The sequence below is a fragment of the Protopterus annectens genome, chromosome 4.part0, assembly GCF_019279795.1.
Source record: "Protopterus annectens isolate FY-2018-M chromosome 4.part0, PAN1.0, whole genome shotgun sequence".
NCBI classification, from domain to species: domain Eukaryota; kingdom Metazoa; phylum Chordata; order Ceratodontiformes; family Protopteridae; genus Protopterus; species Protopterus annectens.
In genome coordinates this window covers 1,485,599,868-1,485,612,250 of record NC_056733.1, presented here as the reverse complement: position 1 = coordinate 1,485,612,250, position 12,383 = coordinate 1,485,599,868, and the positions used below count along the sequence as shown (strand labels likewise).

The 12,383-nt window shown below is 37.9% G+C and overlaps 1 protein-coding gene across 1 annotated transcript in view; it reads left to right on the top strand.

Moving 5' to 3' along the window:
- The window catches only part of CABP7 (calcium binding protein 7), a 1,920,152-nt gene that overhangs the window by 1,862,137 nt on the left and 45,632 nt on the right, over positions 1 to 12,383 (top strand). Inside the window, exon 4 of the mRNA XM_044069326.1 lies at positions 2,261 to 2,414. Coding sequence (XP_043925261.1) covers positions 2,261 to 2,414 — 154 coding nt within the window. The remainder of the gene's footprint in view (positions 1 to 2,260; positions 2,415 to 12,383) is intronic.

Sequence of the window (12,383 nt, the reverse complement as noted above, 5' to 3'; positions counted from 1 at the left end):
CTAAAGCCTTTGACATGGTGAACCACAGTCTACTACTAGAAAAACTTGCTACTTTTAACATAAACTCTTCCACCTTATCCTGGTTCAGTAGCTATTTATCTAACCAACAACAAGCTGTTCTCTGGGTAAACCAACTGTCGCCCCTACTCCCAACAACCATTGGTGTACCACAAGGATCCATCCTTGGCCCACTATTATTCTCATTATTCACTAATGACATAGCACCATCCCTACCCTCCGCCTCAATAGTCCAATACGCAGATGATACCACTATAATAAGTGCTGCTAGCACCCTTGATGAACTCCAAATTATACCACAAAATAACTTTACCCTTGCCGAAGAATGGTTCACAAACATCAAATTGTTACTTAACCCAAAGAAAACTCAACTTATTCTTTTTAGCCCAAGTAGACCCCCCCCCATAAACATTAACATTTCAATAATATCCAAAGACAACACGACCATTACCCCTACTCCTCACGCCAAGCTGTTAGGAGTAGTAATTGATAATAAACTTAAATATGACATCCATATCTCTCAAACAATCAAGAAAGTCAATAAAAAGATGGGACTCCTTTATATTAACCACAACTACATGACCAGACATACAAAAGCCACCATAGCCAGAACTCATCTGTTATCTATACTTCTGTATGCCTCCCCAATCTTAACAAACCTTCACCAAGCAGAACTTTCAAAAATTGAATCATGCTACAACAAAATTGCAAAATTTGCTAATGAAGCCACATATAGGTCCCATCACTGCCAATCCCTCAGACAACTCAACTGGCTTGAGTTACCCCGAATCCTTCTACTCAATCAACTCACCACTGTCCATAAGCTCTACTACCTTCCTAGGATAACCCCAGCCTTGCAACAATTAATTCAACACTATACTCCCTCCAGAAACTTAAGATCAACACAACAAAACCACATAAAGGTCATCAAGCACAAAAATGAAGCTGGCAAATCACTCTACGCCTGCTGCATTGCTAAAACCTGGAACCTCCTACCCAATCACCTAACCTCAATATCCTCACCTTTCCTCTTTAAAAAAAAAAAAAACATAAAATCACATTTTATGCAACACTGGCAATGTCCATGTCTTCCCCCAGGCTAGTCCAAACAAGTCACAACTATTAGTACTCACTTAAATACCATTGTCCTCAACCACTAATAGCTTAGTGACACAAAGCTATACCACGAATTATGCTCTACCATCTTACCCCTTTTGCACAAATTTTAGCAAATACTTCTATAAATCTCAAATCAAACTACTGTTTTGATCCATATTCAACAAACATACTGTACTCTGAGCCAAAATATCCTGTACCTTGCAAATATTACTAATGTAATGTAACTAACTTTGTAACTGTCTGCAAATTCTACTATTGTAATGTAACTAACTTTGTAACTGTCTTCATGAATACTGTCTCATATCATACTAATGTTAATTAACTAAGGTTCTGTCTAACTGTTAATGTTAACTAAGAGAATGTATTGTAATTATTTGTGGAGCTTTTCTCCCCTGGCCTCCGCTGAAAATGGGCCTGTGTCCAGTCGGACTATCCCAGTAAACAAATGTAAAATAAAATAAAAATAAATAAATAAATAAATGTAAAATATTTTAAATCCTACATTCTTGTTTATTCATAGCAGGGACAGTACATAGGGAGAAAAAGGACAGAGAAAGTTGAGCATTGAATAATAGAATCCCATTGTTGTCCTTTAATGATTTCCCACTAATTTACCAGAAAATCACAATTTTATGAAAAACAGACCAAAAATATGAAGCAAAAATCTGGACATTCTGCAAAAATCTGTACAGTTGAGAGGTATGACTTCATGGTCCATTCTAACTAGGAATTCATTGCGGTGGCTAGAGAATTATGACTTTGTTTCCCTAATGGTAACTAATATGTTAATGTGCTCTCAAAATGGATGTTACTCCTAAGATGAAGTTCATGATATCTATTTCTCAAACACATAATAAATGAGTTATGATCATAGACCCAGTCATTTTCTCCAATTTCTTATATGGTAATGTGACACCTTTTGACCTATCAGAATGACCTTATCAGACCTCCTATCTTATGTAATTTATGATCTGGTACAGTTACTGATATATTGTAAATAATGCAGCCAGCAGCCAGCGGCAAACACTGGAAATATAAATAATACTATAGTTTGATTGTTTTGGCAAAATGAGAGTATAGCATCATTTTTTCTGAGCCTGTTGTATTTGCTTGTATCTTGTAGTGTGACATGCAGAAGCTGACAGTGGAAGAGCTGAAGCGATTACTTTATGATGCCTTTTGTGAGCACCTCTCAATGAAAGACATTGAAAATATCATCATGACAGAAGAGGCAAGCCACATAGATAACCCTGAGGAATGTCCTGTTGATATTGAAAGTGAGTATCAATGCTAAAAAACTAAAGTAAGACTTTTTTATTTTGTCTTATTTTTATTCCTTACATGATCTTTATAGCTATACCCAATTGTTTTCAACATTGTATGCTATGAACATTCAGCTTAACTTGGCCAAACATTTTGGCTGTTTAATACAAAGTTACCCTCTCCAACCCTTTCTATGTCTAGACTTGTCATTTACTATTTTGAGAGGGCTACCACCTCTGCACAACACTTTTATCTGCTGTCTCTTTTGAATGGATAGTGTTTGTCTTCCTTCCTAATTGCTCTCATTTAAGCCATTGAATGTTACTGTGATTGTACCCAAGAGCGTTAACCTCAGAAAAGTAAATGCCAAAGAGGATTGGACCATGGAGTGAGCCCTGGGATACCTCACTTGTGGCAGGTCTTTTGGAGGAGGTAAGCCACACAACCCTTATTTCCTGGGTTTAATTTGTGAACCAGTTTGCTAGCCAATGAATTACATAAGAATTTACATTTAGCTTGAAGAGTTTATTTACAGTACTCAAGTGTGGGATGATGTCTAATGCCTTTGCAAGATCTAGATATGCAGCATGTACTGATTTGGCTTCATCTGCTCCTACAGAACTTTTCTGAAGAAGTTGACCAAGTTAACTAGACAGGATCTGCCTGGATGAATCTAGGCTGGTTTGGGTCAGTAGTCTCTAGGTTACTTATATCCTTATTTATTAATTCCATAATGATCCTCCACATAGCATAACAGATGTCAGACTTATGGGTCTATAATTACTCAAGTCCTTTGAACCCCTACATTTGTGCAAGGGAATGACCATTGTTGTCCTCAATTCATCCAGCACAATTCCTATTTTGAGGGTGATACTGAACACCTCTGTAGGGGGTCTGACAAGTTAAATCTCAGGCTGACCAGTAGGCTGCTTAGTATGTTGTCAGCCCCATGTCAAAAGTGTTCTTGGCTTAAGATACTATCTTGGGGACTTCTTCTTGGGAGATTTTGGGAGTAAGAAAGTGGGTATGTGGTTTAAGAATATTCAAAAGGAGAAGGGGTAAAGTTCAAGCAAAATGTGTCTCTTGTTTGAGTGACAATGTTCTCTGTGTCTGAGTGTGTGGTATCATTTTCTATTAACTCTGCCCAAGCTAATCTTTGCTTCTGAGGTTCCTAACATAGTTAAAGAAAGCTTTGTGATGACCCTTCACCTGGGTAGCTATTTTATCTGGCACTGGTTGATTCAGTAAGGATCCAGAGTTACTTGTTTAGTTAAATGTATTTTTGCATGCAATGAGTTTTTTTTTTCTTTTATTGTCTCTATTTATGTTAGGATTCCACCACAGGGTTTTGTTTTTGAATCTGGCATTGTATATATTTATGAGGGGGACACATCCAGCTATACAACTATCTACATGTACGTAGCATTTGTCAGTAAAGAATTCTGCATAAGCAATGGGGTTGTCAAGATGAAAGGGGTTTTTGAATTTAGCCAGGTCATCATTCAGTTTTAGTAGATTAGTCTTTGCATGATATTTAAATACCAAGGTGTTAGAAGTTGCTTCAGGCTTCAGTCTTATGGTGTGATTTGTAGTTTGATTTGACTAGGGATTAAGTTACAAATAGTGGGGAGCAAAGTTGCCCCATACTGGTAAAGACAAAATCTAGGATTTTCTCACACCTGGGTGGGGAGCAGACTAACTGATTCAGAGTGTTTATATTGATGAAATCAAGAAATTTCTGTGAATTCCTGTTTGAGTATGTATAAATTTCCCAGTTTATGAATGGGTAGTAGATGTCGCCTAGAAGAATGGTGTTTGGCTTAATACATTGGGACTATATAGGGCATCCTGCAATTAACCCTAATATGATAAGGGTTTTGTTAATAGTAAGCTAGATGTGGGAAAGTTCCAAACTGTTAGTTTGTTTAATGAGCATGGAAGTGAAATGTTTCTCTAAGAATATGGAGACAGCATTGCCTTTAGTGCCTTTGTCTAATGCAGTGGGCCTGAAGATGTGATAGGTATTGAAATCCTGCATTAATGAAGTGCTTTCTTTGATCTTGAATCAGGCCTCCATGATGATGATGCATATACTGATGTCTTCTAGGGTAAGGAATGCTTGTAGGAAGTAGCAAGTTTTTTTGTTAAGGCTCCTAATGTGGTACAGCAATACCTTAATGTTATCTGGATTCTGTTTTGTCATGTTGGAAGCTGACTGACATTGCCTAAAAAGGCACAATGGGACAGACAAGGAGTTAGCCAATATACGAAAGCCTTGGGGGTAGAGGTGCAGGGCATCTCTGGAAAATCAGTTAGGATTGTCTACCATCTCTTCCCAAGCTGATGTATATTGTAATCCCCTTTGAATGATACCAGGAGCTAATAATCTTTCTTTCATATTATGGCATCATTCAAGGTGATAGTAAAATGCTGCTCAAGACTAGGTTCCAGCTTCAAACAAATATTCTCTGTTACATTTTATTATTATTTTTTTTTTAATTTTCTTACCTTAAAGTTATGCCTACTACTGTTTTCATTTATTTTTCTTACATATTTGACAGCTATTGCACTGAAATTATGTAATTACTAAAAATACCCTAATGAGCTGATATGCCTATAAATAAATAAATACATACATACATACATAAATAATAGTGCTAGGTTTGCTACAGTACATCGTCTTTATGCATTTATGCCTCATGCATGTAAGACCACCACCTTTCTTCTGTATGCTGTTGAGACCACAGTCAGAACCCAAAATTTTATCAATACATGATAAACTTCTGTGTATTTTCAACAATATACTGCAGTGGCTAGTTAACTCAGCTGAATCTGTTTGCTATAATGGTTCTATTATGTTCATGAGTTCATAGGTTCATAGGAGATTACTAGGCTAATGGCTCAAAAACTTTCACAAGCCTAGCCAATATAATCCAATTTACCCAGTAAATCACCTCTGGGGGCAAGATGAAGCCATGGTTTTTTGCATTTGCCTTGGGTAACTTTTACAGATTTTACAGACTGCCCCTATACATAGGGGACATAGGCATCACCCTGGGTGTGAACTTATAAGTTTCCCATCCATCGATCCAGCTTGGCCTTGAAGAGGGCCAGAGAAAGACTCTACTTAACATGAATAGGAAGCCAACGCCAAAGAAGGGGAAATCTCTGGGACATATATCTGGCTTTCCAACATGTTCTACTTGACACACTGACTAAGTTCAGATTCCTGGAACAGGTGACCCTCATGCTATCTGCCTTGCAGATATGTAGTAGCTCCATCAAGGCTGGATTTGTGAGCACCTTGTAGGTCAGACATAGGTCACCGTTTAAAAGTCGATAGAAGACAGAGCAAAGGGAAAGGCGTTCAGTTTATCTGCAGTTTACACCCTGTATTTTCTTTGTGAGGAGCCTCTGAGGTCACTCCAGGTGTCTGGTTAAGTACATTCTAAATGGCACGTTGTACTCAATTATTGGTCTAATGAGGGCTGTGTACAGTGGGTCTACAATCTCCCTGGATCTCAATGCCATACCTTTACTTATAATTTGTGCTACATAGAATGACTTTCTTACCTTTGTGGACATGTGTCAGTCAAAGTTCAGGCTACTATCTACCTTGGTACTCAGATTCCTTACTTCTGAGTCTACTCTTGGGGGGGTTGTTAATGTTGTATTTAACAGGGGTGTTTGTTTTCACAAAAGATATGATAATATATCTCTTTGTGTTCAGTTTCAGGTCATGATTCTGACACCAATCATTTGCCTGGGTTAGACCGTCCTGAAGGATATCTACCGTATTGGGGGATTCAGTGATTGTTGCCAGCTTGCAATCATCTGCAAAAACGTTGTCATCCAGAGGTCTTCCACATTGGCCTTGGTGTCTGTAAACTAAATTCTGAACAGGAGTGGTCTCAGCACTGTGCACTGTGGCACACCATTAGTAACTGTCCTCTTGCTAAAACTTAAATCACCCACTTTGACCACATGTGTCCTGTCCTTGAGCCAACTTGCTACCCATCTGGTGATGTAGACATTTATGCCAAGTTCTGTAAGTTGTGGGGTATTGTGTCAAATGCCTTGGCCAAGTCGCCGTAGGCTGTATGCACTGTTTTACCCTCATCCCTGGCCTTAGTGTCCTTCGCAAAGGATTGCACCAGATTATCAAGATCTATGATTATGCTTTCCATTGCCTTACAAAAAAGACTAGTCAAGTTTATGGCTCTATAATTTCCTGGGTCAGTTGACAGTCCACCCTTATGTAGGGGTATGACCATAGCAGTTCTCCACTCTGTCAGAACAAAGCCAGTCTGGAGGCTATGGTTAAATAGGAGTCGTATTGGGGCTGATAAGTCCTTATTTAAATTATTTAAGAGGCAACTTTGTATAAAATCTGGGCCCCACTGATGCCATGATTTTAACTTCGGAGAAAGCTGTGGCTATCTGTTCTTTAGTGATAATAGGTGGAGGACTGGTGGAAGGCAATTCTTGGGGGAGAAATGGAGGTGATGGGGGAGTGAAGTCTGAGCTAAATTTATCGGCCAACAGATTTGCTATGTCTGCTAGTTGGGTGTAGGAAATGATGTCGATAACTAATTCTGCACATTGTTAGGGGTTGCCCTTAACATTGTGAACATATCTGAAAATGCCTTATGGTTATCTTTAGCTTTGGAGGCTATTTTATCAAAAAGTCAGCTTTTGGAGACTTTACTAGTTCCCCAATTCATTTGTTTATACTAATGAGGGATTTAATGCTCTGTTGTGCATATTCCCTCTTACTTCTTGACAGGGTTTTCTTTCTTATATTGTACAATCTAGTAAGTCCAGTAATTCACCAGGGTGGCTTGCTTTTGTGGTTTGACCAGGGGCTTATTTCGGCTTGGTACTTCCATTTCTATGTAGTTGTGTATGGGGTCATACAGGGCTTTAATGTATTGCTCTGCATAGGCTACTGTGTTTTCTGGATTTGGGGGAGCTTGGAATATAGCGATCCCATCACTTAAAAGGTGGTAGTTTGCCTTAGAAAAGTTTTTAAAGTTCTTGGGATTTGGTGGGGGGTCTAGTTTTATTTTAATTTCCAGGGAGTCCACTTTGTAATCTGACCTTACCAGTTGAAGACATCACACATGGGAGGGTGCAGTACTCTCCCATATTTGTGACTATCAGATCTAGGATATGTGTTCCCCTGGTGGGAATGCACACCAGCTTCTCCAGGGTATTTAAATTTATGAAGTCAAGGAATCTTTAGTTCTGTATGTTAGTGGTCATGTAAACTCCCAGTCTTTGGACAGGTAATTAAAATCATCCGTGAGTGTGCTATTGAGCCATATGGTCAGTGATTCTGTTAGCTCTAGGTATTATGTGGGGGTGTCCTGGTTCATGCAAGGATATTTGTAGCTAGCAAGAATTTGGTAATAGATTTTTCCCATAAATAGTTTGACATGGATTATTTCTAGGATGTCATATTGTTTGACCAATCTTGAGATGACATTATCCTTTATGTAGACAGATACACCTCCTCCTTTGAATGGAAAATATAATAGGCATTACAGCCATACACAGCTGGATTGCTTTCTGTGGTTTTAAACCATGTTTCAATAACTGCACAGACGTCAGTATTCTCCAGAATGAGGAGAGCTTCCAGGGAGTGCAGTTTCCTCCTGAAACTCCTAGCACTGAGTAGCAACACTTTTAGTTTGTCCTGAGTATCATTTGTTATGTTGGAAAATTTGTCTATATGGCAATCCTGAAAAAAGACAGAATAGGGGTGGATAATGTTTTAGCCAGTATCCAAAAGTCTAGAAGTGACAGGTGGAGACCATCCATGGCTAAGCAGTGTGGTCTGTCGACCATGTCCTCCCAAGCTGACAAATATTGGACCCCTTCACAATGACACAAGTAGCTACGACAGTTGCTAAAGTCAATCATTTTCTGTCTGTATTGTGGCATCATCCTTGGAGATGGTAGAATGCTGCTCAACGTTAGGCTCATACCTGCCTGTGACACATATTGTGAGTTCCATCATGTCTCTCATCATATATTCCAGGGAGGTATATGTCAGGTCATTCACTCCCACATGTACTATATGACAGTGTGAGTGACCTGAGTGTTTGCATGATCTGCCGGTTCCTGGCCCCTGAAAGGCAACTAAATGTAACCCTCTCTTTATCCAGCTTAGTAAGGGGAATATCTGGGTGTCTCACAATGGAGTCACCTATGACCAGAATGTTGGGATGTGAACTGTTTTACCTTATGGGCTTGGTAGTTGAGACACAATGAGATGTGGCTTTATGTGTTGTGCTAGTATGTGTCTTGTTTGTGTGAATGTGGGGTTTCTGAGGACTGTGCCTCTGAGGCCTTTGAGGCTTGGTAAGCTTACATCTGAGCACCTTTGTATATGTAGGTCTAAGTTGATGGTCCTTATTGGGAGCAATGAGTGGTGTGTGTGTGAGTTGCTGACACCTGTTTGTTGCATTTTGTGTCTGTATGTGAGAGTCTGGCATCCACTGACAATGTGTAAGTATATCACTCACATACTGTGAAATAACAATCCCAAAAGTAAGTCCCAACAGGTTAGGTGAGTAGATAAATGCAAAAAATATCCCTCCAAACCAAGTAGAAGGCAGGTGTAGCAAGTAATAATAGCCAGAGAACTCCAATCAGAATGTAAAAAACTTTTAATAACATAGCGTAAGCGCTTTCATAACATCAGTTACATCCTCAGATGCATAAAACAGTGCATAAAGATCACACGTAAATATATCTATATATATATATATATATATATATATATATATATATATATATATATATATATATATATATATATATATATACACCAAGGACATATAGAGAAACCAATCATGTTCCACATATTTCCCTCCATTTTTCAAAAAACCTATAAACCAATTAAGATTTAAAGGAACAGCAGCTAAAACAACAAATGCGCATGTAGAAAACCCCATACATTAAAACACATTAGTAGATTATTCTGTCATACTATGGAAAAAAAAACTTATATTGATTCATATATATATATATATATATATATATATATATATATACGTATATATTTAAATAAAATATATATATATATATATATATATATATATATATATATATATATATATATATATATATATATATATATATATATAATACATATAATTCCTCTTAATCAAACATAATAGTTCATCTTTTAATTCTCCTTCCTTTTAACACAGGTTTCAAGGGGACCATATCATTTAAATCAGAGCCCCTATGGGCTCCCATGTGTAGAACCCATTTTAACTCTTGTGTTTACATTTTATTAGTTATATCCCCTATTCTAGAACTCTCCTATATAACTTGCAAAACCTGAAACTTACATTGATGACTAACTTCTTCAGCTAATACATGTTTCGCTATGGCACTGTACTCACGTTTCATCCTTCAATTAATACATGTTTAGCTATGGCACTGTACTCACGTTTCATCCTTCAGTTAATACATGTTTAGCTATGGCACTGTACTCATGTTTCATCCTTCAGTTATTACATGTTTAGCTATGGCACTGTACTCACGTTTCATCCTTCAGTTAATACATGTTTAGCTATGGCACTGTACTCACGTTTCATCCTTCAGTTAATACATGTTTAGCTATGGCACTGTACTCACATTTCATCCTTCAGTTAATAGATGTTTAGCTATGGCACTGTACTCACATTTCATCCTTCAGTTAATACATGTTTAGCTATGGCACTGTACTCACATTTCATGCTTCAGTTAATACATGTTTAGCTATGGCACTGTACTCACATTTCATCCTTCAGTTAGGCCATTTCATCCTTCAGTTAATACATGTTTAGCTATGGCACTGTACTCACGTTTCATCCTTCAGTTAATACATGTTTAGCTATGGCACTGTACTCACGTTTCATCCTTCAGTTAATACATGTTTAGCTATGGCACTGTACTCACGTTTTCATCCTTCAGTTAATACATGTTTAGCTATGGCACTGTACTCACGTTTCATCCTTCAGTTAATACATGTTTAGCTATGGCACTGTACTCACGTTTCATCCTTCAGTTAATACATGTTTAGCTATGGCACTGTACTCATGTTTCATCCTTCAGTTAATACATGTTTAGCTATGGCACTGTACTCATGTTTCATCCTTCAGTTAATACATGTTTAGCTATGGCACTGTACTCACGTTTCATCCTTCAGTTAATACATGTTTAGCTATGGCACTGTACTCACGTTTCATCCTTCAGTTAATACATGTTTAGCTATGGCACTGTACTCACGTTTCATCCTTCAGTTAATACATGTTTAGCTATGGCACTGTACTCATATTTCATCCTTCAGTTAATACATGTTTAGCTATGGCACTGTACTCACGTTTCATCCTTCAGTTAATACATGTTTAGCTATGGCACTGTACTCACGTTTCATCCTTCAGTTAATACATGTTTAGCTATGGCACTGTACTCACGTTTCATCCTTCAGTTAATACATGTTTAGCTATGGCACTGTACTCACGTTTCATCCTTCAGTTAATACATGTTTAGCTATGGCACTGTACTCACGTTTCATCCTTCAGTTAATACATGTTTAGCTATGGCACTGTACTCACGTTTCATCCTTCAGTTAATACATGTTTAGCTATGGCACTGTACTCACATTTCATCCTTCAGTTAATACATGTTTAGCTATGGCACTGTACTCACGTTTCATCCTTCAGTTAATACATGTTTAGCTATGGCACTGTACTCACGTTTCATCCTTCAGTTAATACATGTTTAGCTATGGCACTGTACTCACGTTTCATCCTTCAGTTAATACATGTTTAGCTATGGCACTGTACTCACGTTTCATCCTTCAGTTAATACATGTTTAGCTATGGCACTGTACTCACGCTTTCATCCTTCAGTTAATACATGTTTAGCTATGGCACTGTACTCACGTTTCATCCTTCAGTTAATACATGTTTAGCTATGGCACTGTACTCACGTTTCATCCTTCAGTTAATACATGTTTAGCTATGGCACTGTACTCACGTTTCATCCTTCAGTTAATACATGTTTAGCTATGGCACTGTACTCACGTTTCATCCTTCAGTTAATACATGTTTAGCTATGGCACTGTACTCACGTTTCATCCTTCAGTTAATACATGTTTAGCTATGGCACTGTACTCACGTTTCATCCTTCAGTTAATACATGTTTAGCTATGGCACTGTACTCACGTTTCATCCTTCAGTTAATACATGTTTAGCTATGGCACTGTACTCACGTTTCATCCTTCAGTTAATACATGTTTAGCTATGGCACTGTACTCACGTTTCATCCTTCAGTTAATACATGTTTAGCTATGGCACTGTACTCACGTTTCATCCTTCAGTTAATACATGTTTAGCTATGGCACTGTACTCATGTTTCATCCTTCAGTTAATACATGTTTAGCTATGGCACTGTACTCACGTTTCATCCTTCAGTTAATACATGTTTAGCTATGGCACTGTACTCACGTTTCATCCTTCAGTTAATACATGTTTAGCTATGGCACTGTACTCACGTTTCATCCTTCAGTTAATACATGTTTAGCTATGGCACTGTACTCACGTTTCATCCTTCAGTTAATACATGTTTAGCTATGGCACTGTACTCACGTTTCATCCTTCAGTTAATACATGTTTAGCTATGGCACTGTACTCACATTTCATCCTTCAGTTAATACATGTTTAGCTATGGCACTGTACTCACGTTTCATCCTTCAGTTAATACATGTTTAGCTATGGCACTGTACTCACGTTTCATCCTTCAGTTAATACATGTTTAGCTATGGCACTGTACTCACATTTCATCCTTCAGTTAATACATGTTTAGCTATGGCACTGTACTCACGTTTCATCCTTCAGTTAATACATGTTTAGCTATGGCACTGTACTCACGGTTCATCCTTCAGTTAATACATGTTTAGCTATGGCACTGTACTCACGTTT